The sequence below is a fragment of the Arachis ipaensis genome, chromosome B10 (genome assembly GCF_059453495.1).
Source record: "Arachis ipaensis isolate K30076 ecotype BB chromosome B10, ASM5945349v1, whole genome shotgun sequence".
Classification (NCBI taxonomy): Eukaryota; Viridiplantae; Streptophyta; class Magnoliopsida; order Fabales; family Fabaceae; genus Arachis; species Arachis ipaensis.
In genome coordinates this window covers 1,791,628-1,808,422 of record NC_142435.1, presented here as the reverse complement: position 1 = coordinate 1,808,422, position 16,795 = coordinate 1,791,628, and the positions used below count along the sequence as shown (strand labels likewise).

Here is a 16,795-nt window from a genome sequence, read left to right as displayed (position 1 = left end):
ACTTTGGGTTATGCAAATGTGGAGCATCAAGGACTCTTTTTTAACAATAAGATAGTTGCTATAATCTTTTTTTTTACCTGCTCGGATTATGCATTCACTTTGTACTTCTTTATATCTTTGCATTGGCATATTAGTTATTTATTTATTTATCATTGCAGAGGGATGATTCAAAAGATAACTTCCCAACTGGAGTGCAGCTAAGAAGGAAGAAAAGAAAATGGTCTCCATTGGAAGAGGATACACTAAGAACTGGTGTAAAAGAGTACCTTCTAGCTCTAAACTAGTCAAATCAAAAGGATTCAGGATGAACTGTCTTGGATGTTAGTTATACTTGAAATTGAAAACTATTCAATTTAGTAACAATTTTGTACATTATGAACGGTTTTGTTTTTCCATTAACCATATTTTATTGTACAGGTTTGGCGTAGGATGCTGGACAACAATTCAGAGTTCTTACAAGAACATATTTGAAACGGTGCATCAAGCACCTTAAACATCCAACGAAGAGGGTCTGGCAGTGTATCCATACACTACGTAAGTGTGCTGAAAAAATAAAATATAGTTTGCTGAGAATAAAATCTAGTGTGTTGAACTTGGAAGTGTTCCGTCCCTTACTCTTGATAGCATCAAAATGTTAATATCTTCCAAAAACTTGTCATGCTTAGGGTGATGACAATCTTGTTAGCAAGTTCTAACTTCTGTGAATACGACCAAGTTTTGTTGACGTGGAATCTAAGTTGGAACTATGCTGCCAAAAGACTTATTTTATTTAAACTAGTTGGAATTACCTTATAAAAATTTAAAAATGATATTTTCATCGTGAGGTAAAATGTACTATCCCTGTCACTTTAACCATTGCATTTAAGAGGTGTTTCCCTCTAATAAATTTCAGGTACATCGTACATGAATCCAAAATGACGTGAGAAGCTAGTTGCAGATAGAAATGATGCCAACTTTTTGAAAAAGCATTTTGAGATTTTTTTATTACTATGAATATGTACATATGGATAGATGATACTTTTCATACATGTGTTTGTACGTGACTTCTCGTCACTAACACTCGCATTTTAACTCCCTGCCTATCATACCATTTGCTATAATCACCAAAAAACTAGTTCAGGACAAATATACCTACTAATTAACTAATTCAATTATATTGATCAAAGTGGTTCAAAAAGTAAAAACTATTTTCTTTTTCTTTTTTTTTTGGTGACTTAAACTATTTTCTTTTTGTTGCACGGACAATTCCAAACAAACTAGCAATTCTTTTTCTTGTAGACCGGTAACTCGGAATTAGACTCAGGATTGGTTTGGTAAAGTTTTTACTTTTCGAAAGTAGCTTATGAAAAAAGATAACTTTTTAAAAGTTGTAGTACTTATGTTTGTTAAAATCTACGTTAAAAATAACTTTTAATAAGCACAAGCACTACAATTGTGTTTGGTAAAACAGCTTTTAAAAATTAAAAAAATTATAATAAACATATTTATAACGAAGAATAATTTTTTTTTCAAATTTTAGAGACCAATAATTTAAATATTTATTTGATTTACTCTCTATATTAATATAAATAGAATTATCATTAGTCAATAATAAAACTTGTATGTAATCCAATATTAGTACTGACTCACTTTTATAAATCACAGAAAATGGGACACGTATCTCAAGTAAAATTATATATATATTATTATAATTTTGACTAATGTTCATGCAGTTAGTGTACGAAAATTTTATGATTAGTTTCCATAAATCAGGTCTCCTTCACGTTTTAAAGAACAGAGAAAAACAAATTTCTACTAAAAAATACAAAAATAACGCACCAAAAATAATATAAATAGATAGAAGTTCATACCTAATACGTGATAGAGATGTATTTGTGTTGAAATTGTGAAGATTAGGTTAAAAAATAAAAAATATATAAAGATTATGTTAGAATTTGTGAATGTTAGGTTGAAAAATTAGAAATACATGAGTATTTCAATGGCAATATAATGACAGAAAATATTTGTGGAAAAATAAATAAAATCTAGTGTTAATAATTAATAATGGTAATTTTGAATATTTATTATATTAAGATTTTTTTAATTTTGATAATCACAAGTCAACTTTAAAAAGCTCCATGTTAGATGCTTTCAAAAGCACTCCTAACTTTTAAAAGTCGCAAGCACAAGCTTTTGGATTTTTTAATTTACCAAACGCAAAATGAGGTACTTGTGCTTTTAAAAACCACAAACACGCTTTTAAAAAGCACAAACACCTTTTCAAAAAACTTTACTAAACCCAGCCTCAATATGAGATATTTCTTTCAAAATTTTCTTGTCAATTGTATTATTTCTCCCCTATTTTTTAGGATGTACTCTTGTTATTGTAAGAAATAAAGATTTAGTTAAAGAATCTTTTAAAGATATTAAGAGAGTAAAAATAAAAAATTTCAAAAACTTATATTTAATTAATGCGCTTAGCAAAGAACATAGTTTTGTCCAGACAACAGTGTTCTCAGCACTGATGTTAGTACAATTTTTTTTTTTTGAAACAAAAAAAGCTCAACACATTGGAGTGGAACATGAAAGAAACATAACATAAAATAAGATAGAAACCAAAGGTCATCTCCGACATAGCCACAACAACCAAAAGGCTCAATACCCGACCACTCCTTGTAGCTCAAAAACGTTTTTCCTTGTATGTCCTCAACACCTGCTTCCCTGTTGTTGAAGATTCTGTCATTTCTCTCCATCCATATATTCCAAATCACTGCAAAGAAACTAACCAATAAAAGCCGCTCCTCCTTCTTTCTGTTATGTATGCCAATTCAACTCTCAAACAGTCATTTCATGGTTCTTGGGACCGCCCACGGCCTATCAAAGTGTCCGAGCCAAGCGCACCAAATCAGCCATGTAAATTTACATACAAGAAACAGATGATGAACGGTTTCGTTTCCTTTTTACACATGGCACATAAGCTATCATTCTGCTGAAGCACGCCCAGTCTACTCAACCTTTCTTTAGTATTTACCCTACCAATCAGAACGAACCAGCCAAAAAGCTTAATTCTCGAAGGTACCAACCCTCCCCAAACTGTTCTAGTGAAACTGTAGCTCGTAATTTCTTCCGAGAGAGTCTCCGATTGCAACACCTGCAGGAAAGAGTTAGTAGAAAAAATACCCTTATTATCAAATTTTCATACTATATTATCATCTTTGCCAGCTGATAGTTTCACTGACCTTAACCTCTCATGAAGCTGATGAACTAATTCCAGCTCCCATTAGAATAACTCTCTCCTTCAATAGAAGTTCCAAATCCACTCAATCCCATCCCAAAAGGAAAAGTTTAAATAATATAAAGAGAAACATATTAAAAAAATATATCAACAAAAGATAAATTGATAAGTTCAATCACTATAATACAATAGATATTCGTTTTTTAAATAATCATTACTACAAAAAAAAAAATATTCTTTCTCTCGTTACAGCTACTTGTCCGACAAAGTTGTCACACAATCACTGGCTATGGCTGTAATAAAACTTTTGTGGTGTCATCGTCCACCATAATTTTCAACACTATCACATTCATGGACCCTTTTGAAGTGTCGTATATGCAGTGCCACTTTGATAATCATTGGTAACAGCCAAAAAGCCTTCATCAAAATTCAAAACGTGACATTTCTATGCTCACCAAACAAAATTCTTTAGTGCATGTCCCTTTCATTTGGCAATTGTCTATGTTACATGTCTTATATCAATTATATATCTACATTATTATTTATTATTATTATCTGCTTTCATTCACTATCATCTCTGCACTATTGGCTGCTCTTTCTCAACCAGCTCACTTGGGTTAGTTCTTCCTTTTTAACTTGTTATTTTGAAAGATGGTTTTTCCAATCCATGTTCTTTCTTCTTCATTACTCTCTATTACTTTATAATGAACTTCATCAAAATCTGGAGTGGCTCACCTTTTCTTAGTATGAGTTTGTAAAATCTAAACTGAAAATTTATAGCTTAAGATGTGCAAATATTATTACTCATGATGAACAAATGTAGTAGAACTGTAGAAGGATCCCACATATAGTAGCACATACTTACAAATCTTGAGTTTGATATGTGATGATAACTTCTTTCATCAGTAAAGGCTTCTAGTTTATTCATATTGTTAATCGTTGTTTTTTGCCACATCTTCAGGGGAAAGATAATTAACATGGAGAACCAAATAACTAATGTGAATGAGTATGAGGCAATTGCAAAGCAAAAATTGCCAAAGATGGTTTATGACTTCTATGCTTCTGGTGCAGAGGACCAGTGGACTCTGAAGGAGAACAGAGACGCATTCTCAAGGATTCTGTAATATATCAAAGTTTACTTCATGCAATTCTTTCCAGTATCCCTTCTTACATGAGTATTTGGTTTGAAATAGGTTCCGACCGCGCATTCTTATAGATGTAAGCAAGGTAGATATGACAACAAGAATTTTAGGCTTCAACATTTCAATGCCAATCATGATTGCTCCCACAGGCATGCAAAAGTTGGCACATCCTCAGGGTATCATCACAAAACATATTGTGAATTTGTGATTACTGCATACAGTACTACTCTAGTTTGAGAATATAACCATGATAGCCCTTATATATGCTTAAGCTAGTTTTTGGAATTGATAAAAAAAACTAACATTCATGCAGGAGAATGTGCAATAGCTAGAGCAGCATCAGCTGCTAACACTATTATGGTTAGTTTCAACATACATTTTCCTCCTTTATTTACTGTTCTTCCCAAACAATGTATTTGGTTGCTGCTTTCTTTTATATATTGTTTTCATGATTGCCATCACAGACACTATCAACAATGTCTAATTATAGTTTTGAGGAGGTTGCTTCAACAGGACCCGGCATTCGTTTCTTCCAACTCTATGTAAGTATACAAGAAGAGTAATTTGATTGACATGGAACTAAACCATTCACACATGAACTTGATTCTAACCTGATCCTCAGGTGTTTGTTGCCTACTTGATAGATGTTTAAGGACAGGAATTTGGTTACACAACTTGTGAGAAGAGCTGAAAGGGCAGGTTTCAAGGCAGTTGTGCTCACTGCGGATCGTCCGTTTATTGGTCGTAGGGAGGATGACATCAAAAACGGGTTAGCAACAACCATCTACAAAAGTTGACACCTTGGTCATGATGGTAGAATTGAGTTGAGTCCTAGAGTTTGAAGATATATATGTGTTTGCCTTATCTGATATTGGGTTTTCTACAGATTCAGATTGCCACCAAACGTGACACTAAAGAATTTTGAGGGATTGGATTTTGGGGAGAAAAATAAGGTATGTGTTGTTGTGATAAGTATGTATGGAGTTTTGAAATAAGATTCATTTCCCATGAATGGTGGTTTTTGCTGGCAGGCTGGTAGCTCAGTTTCTCAAACTCGTCGCCATATTGATCCATCTCTTAATTGGAAGGTGATTCTTTTTACCTACAAACTTGAGTTCTACAATAACAATCAAGCTTATGTAAGCTCAGCTCCACTTAGTTACATCCAGGATGTGAAGTGGCTTCAAACGATTACTTCATTGCCAATTGTAGTGAAGGGTGTACTAACTGCTGAAGATGGTAAGTGAGTATAATTAATGAATCTTATCTTACATTACATTACAGATGCTTCTAACATTGTGTTTCTAAAATGCAGCAAGGATAGCCGTACAAGCTGGAGTTGCTGGAATCATTGTTTCTAATCATGGTGCTCGCCAACTTGACTATGTCCCTGCACCAATCATGGTTTTGGAAGAGGTGATGTTGCCATCTATTTCTTGAAACTTAGCTTCTTAAGCTGCGTTTGTTTACATAGACAGGAGACTGGGACAGGGACAGAGAGACACAAAATCGTGTCTAACAGAGGAGATATGGACAGAAATAATGTGTTCAGAGACACTGAAATTAGTTTATTTTGTGTCCATCTTGATAGGAAGGATACGGAGACACTAACAAAGGACACAACTTATTTTTCATTTTTTTATTATTCTTGTTAATTTTTCATAATTATATTTTTATTATTATATTTTTCATCTCAAATTTTTTGAATGAAAAAAAAAATAAGAATAAATTGAATTTTCATAATTTGTTCTAGTTTATCACCAAATAAAATACAAGAATATAAAATTTTGTGTTTCTGTCTATCAGTGTCATGTTGTTCTCAGTGTCCTATCATATTCTCAGAAACAAACGCAGCCTTAATGATTATGTAAGCATTGCATCATCTTGGTTTGCTTGAGTAGATAGTGAAAGCTGTAGAAGGAAGAATTGGTGTATTTGTGGATGGTGGAATCCGCAGAGGGACAGATGTTTACAAAGCATTGGCTCTTGGAGCATCTTCTGTATTTGTAAGTATTATGTATGAATTGAATCCATGAAGTGATCTTGTGATATTGAAATTGAAAGTAATGAAATCAGATAGGAAGAGCAGTGGTGTTCTCATTAGCTGCAGAGGGTGAAGGTGGTGTGAGGAAAGTACTGAAGATGCTTAGAGATGAGCTTCAACTAACAATGGCACTATGTGGCTCTCCTTCACTCAAACATATAAGTCGTCACCACATTTTCACTCGCACAACATTTCCTTCCAACTTATAAATTTCATTTTTGTATATCTTAAGCTACCAACTTCAAATCTTGAACTTGTAATGGACGAGAGTGCGCACATGTTGCTGTTATTTCTCATTCTTTTTAAGATGTGTAGTGAGTGAAATGAGACACATGTCTCCTTAATGCAAAATTTTGTACATCAAGTGAATGAGGAGAATGTGGTATATCATCAAATAATCAGTAACAAACAGCTAGAGCTGCTACAATTATGGTTTCTTCTGTCAGCAGAGTAATTTTGATAACTGCCATGGCAATAATGATGCTTCCTTCTTCTGTTTTCTATCTAATATAATAATGCAGCAAGGATAGCTGTAGAAAATGGAGTTGCTGGAATCATGGAGGATAAAATTGAATCACATTATTGAAATTTTGTTGTTAATTATAAGTAGTAGGCTATGGAAACCAAAGAGTAGTATGCTCATTTTGGTTGAATCCCCCTTATCTATGAATAGATAGTGAGAGGTGTGGAAGGGAGAAGCTGGTGTCAGAAAAGTACTAGAGAATTGAGATGCTAAGGTTTGTTTGGGTAGGCTACAAAATTTGGATATGGAGGTAGAATGAGTGTTATACCTTAACGTGATAATTTTTGGTATTTTTTAAAATTATGGAAGGTATATAAATTGGACCCTCCGATTTATTTTTAAAAAAAATTTAAAATTTGGAGTACACAAATCGGACGATCCGAATAGTTCGATTTTTGTACCTAAAAATTGGGCGGTCTAATTTCTGTACCTCTTAAAAATCAGACGGTCTAATTTGTACTCCGTAAATTAAATCATGCCACATTTTAAAAAAATACAACAGCAGATCATAATTTAGAAAAATACCATTGTTAATCCAATATTAAAAATAAAAATGTGTGTTGGGATATAGAAAAGAAAATAAAAAATAAAATAAGAGGAGAAAAAAATGAAGTTATTTGTGTTTTGTTTGAAAAAAAAATGAAAGACAATAAAATAGTAAAAAATTTTTTATTTAGATAAAAAAATTATAATAATATAAAATTATATTAATATTTTTATAATAAAATAAGTATAAATATTTTTATTTATTTGTATTTTATTATATTTTATATATGTGAATTTTTATTATAATAATATATTAAAACTATTAAAATTAAATTTATATTGATAATTATTAATAATAATATAATTATTAATAACATTATAAATAAAAGATAATATTTTTTTCTTTATTTTTTTGTTTGTAGTGGATGGATTTTTTTTATGAAACTCACAAAACAATATTCTTTTTATTTTTTTTAATATTAAAAAGAAATTCATTACTTTTTTAAAATTTTTTTCCTTTTCTCTTATTTTTTCTTAAACTAAATATAGTGTAAGAGATGAACTTCAACTAACTATGGCTTTATGTGGTTGCCCCTCACTGGTAAGTCGTAACCACAATCTTATTCACATTCTTTCTAGCTTATAGCCTTGTAGGGGATCATCATATATAGCACTCATACTTAATTTACTGTGTAAATATCTTAGCTTGCACCCACTGATTCCTGACACTTTCAAATTTATTGCCAGCTAGCCATGGACTATTTCAAATTAAATTGCTTAATCAACTTAAATTACTTCTTGCTAGCTAGGATTTAGCCACACGTTTTTTTAAATTTCATTTACTTTAATGAGAGGTTTAAAAAGGGTACGAAATTGCATTTTACGTTACCTTGTTAAGTAAGCGTACGTTACAAGCTAAGTCATATATTGAAATGTTATACATGCCTTTTCAAAATATTTTTTATTTATTTATTATATTAAAAATATTTTTTAAATAAAAATATTAAAATATATATATAAATTATAATTTTTAAAAAATAATTTTTTATTATTAAATTTTATTAAATATACTAAAAAATAAAAAAAAAAACAGCATTCAAAAAAGTTTTCAAATCAGCTATGGCGGATGATCAAGCTATACTGTATTCACCTACTGCTTAAAAAGTAAATACGGTCAGATTTATATGCGTTGATATGATGAATCTAACAATAAACCGAAAGTCGTCATCCTACCAAACATGCTTCATAATCATAATGAGATCTATTATCCAGGAAAATAAAAAAGGTAGATCAGACCAGCCGAAGCTAATTTTTTGGATATGAAACTTAGATGCGTGTAAGGCTTTGTTATGGACGTTAGAAAGGTTATACACTGTAGTGACGATAGTGAACTAACGGAAAAAAATTGGATGGTTTGATTTTTTTGCGAAAAAAAGAAACACAAATTGGATCCAACTCACCGATTTTATGCATGCAGAATAAAAAGTATTTGGACTAAGAAAATCGGACGGATTTACCGATTTTAGGGGTGAGTACGGGTCGGTTTGGTTTGGGTTTATAGTAAAATTAGAATCGAACCGATCAAAATATAATTAGTTCGGTTTGGTTCGAATTTATATTTTTTTTGTACATGTATTCGAACCAAATCAAACCGATTAAGAACGGATTGGTTCGGTTCGGGTAATTGGGTACCTGATGACTTTGAAATTCATAAAAAAAATCAAATTTTTATCTTAAAAATTTAACAAGTACAATAAATATGTAACATGAATAGAAATGATCCAAACATATTAAACACCAAATACATTAAAAACTAAACTCATTAAAATACAAACATATTAATAATGAATAATTATTGTCTAATGAAAAAGTCATATATATTTTTTATTTTTTTATTTAATTAATATATGATCGGGTTCGTAGGTTGGTTCGGATTCTGCACCCCCAAAACCGATATCCGAACCAATCACTAACAAAAGCCATCGATTTGGTTCGGGTTGGACCCGATTACCCGTTAGTTTCAGAACCAATTTAATTAGTTCGGTTTGGGTTCGGACGGGTAATCGGGTACCCGCTACCCGTACTCACCCCTAACCGATTTGATGCATGCAAATTTTTTAACGTTGACGTAACTCTAATTGGATCGTACGTTTTTCAAAAATTTGAAATGGTAAAAAATGCGGTCAGACGGTCCGATTTTAATGTTTATATATACCCAGCCTTCTAACCGAGCTCGCCACTTTATTTTCTTCTCACAATCTTCAGATCTTCTGAATCTCCTCCACCTTTCTTCTTCCTGTCTGGTATTTAAAAAAAAATTAATACCAAAGTTAAGAGTGTTCAATGTGAGTATATTATCATAAATAATAGAGTTATGTTAAAAATATATTATTATAAACAGATTTTATTACAAACATTTGAAATAGTGAAATTTATATGTGAAAATCCATTAGATATTATTATTTCATTCACACGGTTATTTGAAGAACTAAAAGATGTGATTTGTGAGAAGATGAATTCTCAAATATCTAGGAGAGTGTCGTGTGTTTTGTACAGATATCCTATATTTGTGTTTGGTGGGTTCGTTCAATTTCAAACGAAATACGTGACCGATGAAGCGAGCATGTAAGAAATATTTTCAGTATATATTGAAAGTCGGTCTCAAATATCGTTCATCGAAGTGTATGTTGAGTTCGAACAATATGCAGCGGATCGAGATATTAAATTGGAAGATTATAACAGTGATAGCAAGGAAGAGTTTGAAAGTAACTATGAGGTCGTTGATCCGAGTGTAGACGAAGATAAAGCTGATGACACTATAGCTGCAGATGTGGCAAATGCACTAGCAAATCAGCATCCACTTAAAGAGCCGACTTTCATGCGGTCGTTGGATTTGGAGGCCATGTATGCACCAAAGTTTTTTCAATATAAATGCAAGTATGTAATAATTATAATTTATGATTTATACATAGATTTTGACGTTTGAGACAAATATTTCATAGTTATGTAAATAGGTAAAATATAGCATATAATTACCTGTTTAATGTTTATTTATTAAGTATTTATATATGTTGAGGAATTTATTATTTATCATTTATTAAGTATTTATATACCGATTTGTTCATTGTATCACCCAAAAAGAGTAGGTTTCAGATCAATCTTGATTCTTGGGTCCTGTCAGTACTTCGCCGTGTGCTTCACCTAGATTCCGCTCTTGATGAGTAACGCCCTAGGTCAAACCAAATTATCTCCTCAATCTATCAGATACATGCCACTCAACGCATTCGAAAGATATCAGCGGCACTATGGCACTCCATATAACTGAATGCTGACGGATGTCAACAGAAATCACATCTGCCTTAATGCGACCAATTGCATAAGTCTTCCAAACAAACTGTACACATTAAAAGTAAAAGAGGATTACACACCAAATAATAATATGGCTAAACAAAAACAGATACTTATTTATTACAACATACCTGTCCTTCTTGCAGATCATCCAATGACCTCCTAAAGTGAGCAAGAGAATAAAATTTGTAAGGTCGATTAGCACGCTCCCAGTTACGCCACCTGACATCAGACAATCCGTTAATTAACTTTTATTAATCAAATTTAAAATACAACGTGCTACACTTTTTCAAAGCAGATAGTAATTAATTTTACCTATTTGCAATCAGAAAGAGTCGAGGATTGTCAGGAATTGGCACAAGAAATGGTTGATGGATCCAAGCCCATGTAAGCAAAAGTGTCAGTGAACCATCGATCTCCTTGCAATCGACATGAGATGCCCTACATAATGCTCTATACAGGTGTGCTAAACATGCCGATCCCCAACTAAATTGTATGATTCCAGCGAAGTTACGGAGCAACGACAGAAACTTCTAGTATACTGCTGCCCTGGACTTGTCTCCAAATATAATGGTCCCAAATAATAACATTATGTAGCACTTGACGTACCTCTGAATGTGAATATCATCAGGCAATACTAAACGATCTTTTAGTTCTTGAAACCACGTCAACTTTATGAAGCTTCCTCTACAATATGTCTTCCTAGGTGCAACACCAAACTGGTGCAAGCATTCGGTCTCTAAGGCCTCATAACTACCGAGGGTCGGTCTTGTAATTGGAAGGCCATTTGTCGAAATACCAAGAATTATCGCCACGTCCTTCAACGTCATAGCACACTCATCAACCGGAAAATGGAATGTGTGAGTCTTAGTGCGCCATCTCTTGATCAGAGCATTAACCAATGTCGACTGACATTGGATTACTCCAATATGAAAAACGTGATAAAAATCAGTCTCCCGTAAATGTCTCTCTACAATTTGATTGTATGGATCCGGCGGTATTAAATGGTTACATTGCAACATCCGTGAATCCTACAAAACGTAGCCATATATCACATTAAACAAAGATAACCATATCTAATTAACAAATTAAATTTAATAATATCAAATTTTCATTATCACATAACCAATAAAACATAATCATATTAACAACTATATTATTAACTACTCGAAATATACTAAATCTATTTTACAAAAAATCAACATTTATATTTATTAGCTTCTAATAATAATAATTAATAAACCTTAAATAAATCTAAAATATGACTCTAATTATTATTAGATACACTAAATATATTTTTTAATGTCTAAAACCTATTTATTTTATAATAATAATAATAATTCTTATTCATTATTTTCTATTTATATAACCAGAATAATTTTAAAAAGTATTAAACACCTCAATATTATTATTATCATACATATATAAATTTTATATCACCAAATTTATCAATAATAATCATAAATAATTTATTAAATTCATATTTAAAATTTAATATTACTAAATACTAACATAATTTATTACATAAATTACACTAAATTTATTCGGTTTCTATTTTTCAAGGTACTTTAACAATAATAATAATATACCTTAATTAATTCACTAACAAATTATAAAAAATGATTAATTATTATATTTAAACAATTTTAAAATTTTCACTTCCAATAAAATACAATAAACAAACATCTCAAATAACTATTTAATAACTAACAACACACAATAATAAGTCATTAATCCTTAATTAAATATCTAAATAATATACTCATCATAATAATAATTAATTCAATAATTTTTTAAATATATTCTAAATTTATTTTTTTTACTATTTCTAACTATTTTATATACCTATAATCTTAATAATTATTACTACAATATTTCTACTAATCTTTAACATTATTATTATTATTATTATTATTATTATTATTATTATTATTATTATTATTATTATTATTAAATTAAAATATTTGGTAATAAAAACTTACATAATTAAGATGTGTTGAGTTGAGAAATCAACTAATTTAATTAATGATGACAAATATTATTTTTGGGCAAAATAAATAATTAGTGTTGATTATTAATAATTGTATGTTACTAATTATTTTATTAAATGTTGCAGGCCAAAATTAAAACTAACAGCCCAAATTGGAATGAAAATAAAATAATAAGGTTAGTGGGCTGGTAAATCAAGCGAAGCCCAAAAGAAACAAAGCCAAAGAAATCAAATGGGTTGCCTATCAGATATTCGATCCAAGCCCGATTTGAATTCAGCAAATCCCTCCATCTTGCTTCCAAAAGCAACGTTCTCTTTCTCAGTCAAATCACAGAACTCAGAAAAAGTAAGAAAGAGAGCTTAGTTCCTAAACTAGTCATGAAAGAAGAAAGAAAGAGAAGGTTAAACAAAGAAGGGTAAGGTCTAATCAACCATTTTCAAACCCCATCAAGAAAAAGATCAGAAGCTAAAAGGTAACTCATTTCCTTATACATGCATCATATCTTCTTCTCCTCTTTTCAACTCTCTGCTCAGTCTGAAATGGGATACAAAAGAAAGTTATTTTCTGTTCTTCACTGCTATGTATCTACGGTCACAAATATGTCTTGGGGTCCAAGTAGCTTCTCAATGGCTCAGATCCAGTTTACCATTGGAAGACTTTTATGGTTGCTGTTTTGTGGCTTTCGGTCAACCTTGGAAGGTCAGAAACAAAGTTACTACTCTGATGATTAATGAGAAAAAGTGAGTTTGTGGGTTGGTGAAGCACAGTACTCAAGAAGTTGACCTAGGAAAAAGAACCCAGCAACATGCAAGGAGATAAAAAAAAGACTTTCTGCTCATTCAGAGGCAATGAGAGAAAACCAGAGTTTGGTGAGTTGTGTTCTGTGAAGAGTTCCCTGAAAAAGTTCCTCTACTTGGATAATGCTTTCTTTCAAAGAAGCATTCGGCCAACACTGAAGAACTAAATCAGAGGCTTGCAAGTCTAGTTTATCACATAGCAAAGAGGCTGTTGATGAAGTCAATCTCCTTCATGTTTTACAGATTGTAATGTACTTTCAATGTTTATCTTTCTGTAATTTCTTGAGTGAAAAGGCATATTGAGAGAGCTAAATAAAAAGCCATGAGTGGAAAAAGGCTGAGTGATATACTTGAGAAAAAAGCCTAGAGTTATTTTCAGATTTTTTTAGGTATGTCGGTGTTTTGTATCTTGTACCTGTAAGGTATCCCTTTCTTAGTTGGGTTAGCACTAAGAGTGAATAGTTAGGTATTAGCATAGCCAATGTCAAGTTGGGTTAGAACTTGAGTGTGAAAAGATTGTGTTGATCCTGTAGAATTGGTGTATGTAATACTGTTAACTATAGTGAAAATTTCTCCATTGTTGTGGAGGAGATTGGATGTAGGTTGCATAGCACAAGGTAACCGAACCAGGATATATGCTGGTGTTAGCTTTTCTCTTCTCTGCATTGTTCTGTTTTCTGATATTCATGAGACAAAAATAAATTGTCTCATAAATTTCCGCTGCTGAGTTCAAACAGAATCAGAATTCAAAGATTGTTTTAAAGGGTCATTTCAGTAACTTAAAAGAAAGGCATAGATTCAACCCCCTTCTCTAAGCCTAGCACAACCTTCAAGATGATCAAAATAATTAGCAATATAAAACTCTGGATGATTAATTATTTTTTATTTTCCGTCTTCTTGATATTGTTGAAATTTTGTTTTTGATGGTGGCTCCTTCCTACGTTGGATTTCTGCAGCAACAATGGGAGAAGAAAAAAGAAAGTGGGATTGGAGGTGGTATGAAGAGTGAGGCACGAGTGAGAGTGAGAGTGAAAGGGATGGATGGTTGGGGTTTACGGAGATAGAAGCAGGGGCTGGGGAGCATTGCATGGATGATGGTGGCCTACAGTACGCAAATCAAATGGTCCAATTTGTGTACTCCCGATCTGTGTAATCGAACTGTCCAATTACTCTTCCTCCAATCAAACCATCCGATTTGTTCTAGCTCGTCGTCACAGCCTAGTCATTCATCCTGCACTCCAATAAACATGCAATACACAACTCCTATCCCAAAATCAAAATTAAAAAAGTGACCAGCCAACACCATATATTATTTGTTTGTAACTTTGCGGTCTTTTTTGTGGAGTTTACAAATTTCAATAATATTTTGAAACTGATCAAACTATATTTGAGTTTCATTATGGCTCAACAGCAATTAATAATGCTAGAAAAGTTCTGAAAAGCGGATGACTTGAATTAGCTGGGATACTATGACTCGCTCACGAAGAGAAGGAGACCTTGAATTTAAAGACCTCAGAATTCATAATCTAGCGCTTTTAGGCAAACAGTTTTGGCGACTTGTAACACAGCCTACTTCTCAATTATCCAAAATCCAATAATTTAGCAACGGTAATACTATAATTGCAGAAATTAGAGTCTTACTTTCTTGGGGATGGAAGAACATACTAGCAAGCCGAAAAATTGTTGAAAAATGTCTTAATTGGACTGTGGGTACTAGAGAGAATATTCGAACCTTTGAGGATCCTTGACTGCCTCCTCCATATCCTTTAATGATTTCTGACATGCCAAATAGACAGGCTATTTCCGAATTGATTCCAAGAGTTAAAGACTTAATTACTGAAAATAGGAATTGAAATCAGAATCTCATTCATGAATTATTTTTCTAAGACGTTATAGACATGATTTTGTCAGTTAAAATTCACCAGAGTAGGAACAAATTGCAATGAAATTTGAACAAATCCAAGCAACATGATACAGTTTCAAGTTGCAAAATTGGCTATTTATTTCACCATTCGTTTCTAAAATTTTGCCCTAATTATATGCAGCAGAAAAAGCCATGGATTGATCTATGAAAGTTGAACTTGCCTCACAAAATTAAACTATTTATCTGAAAAGCTCTTCATGGTCGGCTTCCGGTGCTTGCTCAGATTCACCACCGCATCTCATCTCTATCGCCAATATTCCCCTGCTATCATGAAGCAACAGAAACAATCACTCATTGTTTGATCTATTGCTTTAGAATTAAAGAAATATGGTATCAGAGTTACCTTCATGACTGTCTTTTCCCTCAGAACCCAAACGATTTTTGGACATGGTGGGCTGCATCAATAGAAATGCTTAACCCGTTGAAGAATGTTGACCGTAATCCTGAATTGCTTGCCATCATTTGCTGGAACTGCTGGAAAGCTCGCAACTAGTTAATTTTTGAAGGTTCTACTTCAATGTCGTCTACCATTCTAGCAAGCTCTGTCAAATTGCTCCGTAAAATCTAAAGAACTTCCAGTTTAGATCGTCATATCCATGAGGCAAACTCTTAATTTTATTCCATTTGACTTATTATTCTTTCTTCTTTAAGATTCTTCTTTGTTTTTCAACTATATACCATTGGATGAATACTTTTAGTGTATTATTTTAAGAAATTCCTATTTGTTATTATACTGTCCTATTTTTAGACATGTTTGTATTTTATTTTTTAATAATTAATAAAATATAATCTACTATTTTTGAAAAAAAAAATAATAATGCTAGAAAATGAGAATAATTTAGTAGATATTTTCTATTAAAAAATTTAGTAGTGGTTGAATACATATAATGATGATATAAGGCTTACTTTTAACATTCATATTCTTCTCACTAATTAATATATCGCGTTTTCTAAACAAAACCATAGTGAAAATATTCTAGATCTCAAGGAATTTTCATGGATCAATATCCCCAATCAATATTATTAGTTGCAAGAACGTTAAAATTGGAAACCATTGTATAGAATTTAAAGTTTTATATTTTTAAGATATTAAACATATTTTTCCAATAATGATGATGCAATTAGTAAATTAAAGAATAATTTTGTGTTCCACAAAGATGCAACTTTTATACAAACATAACTTTAAACGTTCAAAACGTTTTTGACATACCATGATCCTAAATTCCTAATAAGTTGACTGATGATACCAAACTTAACAAAACTTTTCATCACCAAAAAATATATATAATATTTGAAGGGAGCCACTTAAATAAAGATGTTAAAAAT

General features: G+C 31.8%; 1 protein-coding gene across 8 annotated transcripts; it reads left to right on the top strand.

The window, feature by feature from the left end:
- The first annotated feature begins 3,635 nt into the window (after positions 1-3,635).
- LOC107623339 (glycolate oxidase 1) lies at positions 3,636-6,875 on the top strand. Of its 8 annotated transcripts, XR_015902706.1 has the most exons (13): positions 3,636-3,830; positions 4,176-4,334; positions 4,408-4,532; positions 4,670-4,716; positions 4,821-4,898; positions 5,001-5,125; positions 5,243-5,309; positions 5,388-5,444; positions 5,526-5,595; positions 5,672-5,772; positions 6,258-6,362; positions 6,433-6,734; positions 6,803-6,875. XR_015902706.1 is itself a non-coding variant. In XM_088503100.1 (12 exons), the coding sequence occupies exons 2-12, from the start codon at positions 4,192-4,194 to the stop codon at positions 6,607-6,609; spliced, it is 1,095 nt and encodes a 364-aa protein (XP_088359226.1). In that variant the 5' UTR covers positions 3,636-3,830; positions 4,176-4,191; the 3' UTR covers positions 6,610-6,875. The 8 variants fall into 8 exon arrangements, 5 of the variants coding, with proteins under 5 accessions (XP_088359226.1, XP_088359236.1, XP_016181041.1 ...); XM_088503100.1 differs by having other exon boundaries at positions 6,433-6,875; XR_015902705.1 differs by having other exon boundaries at positions 3,657-3,830; positions 5,388-5,595.
- Positions 6,876-16,795: the final 9,920 nt, after the last annotated feature.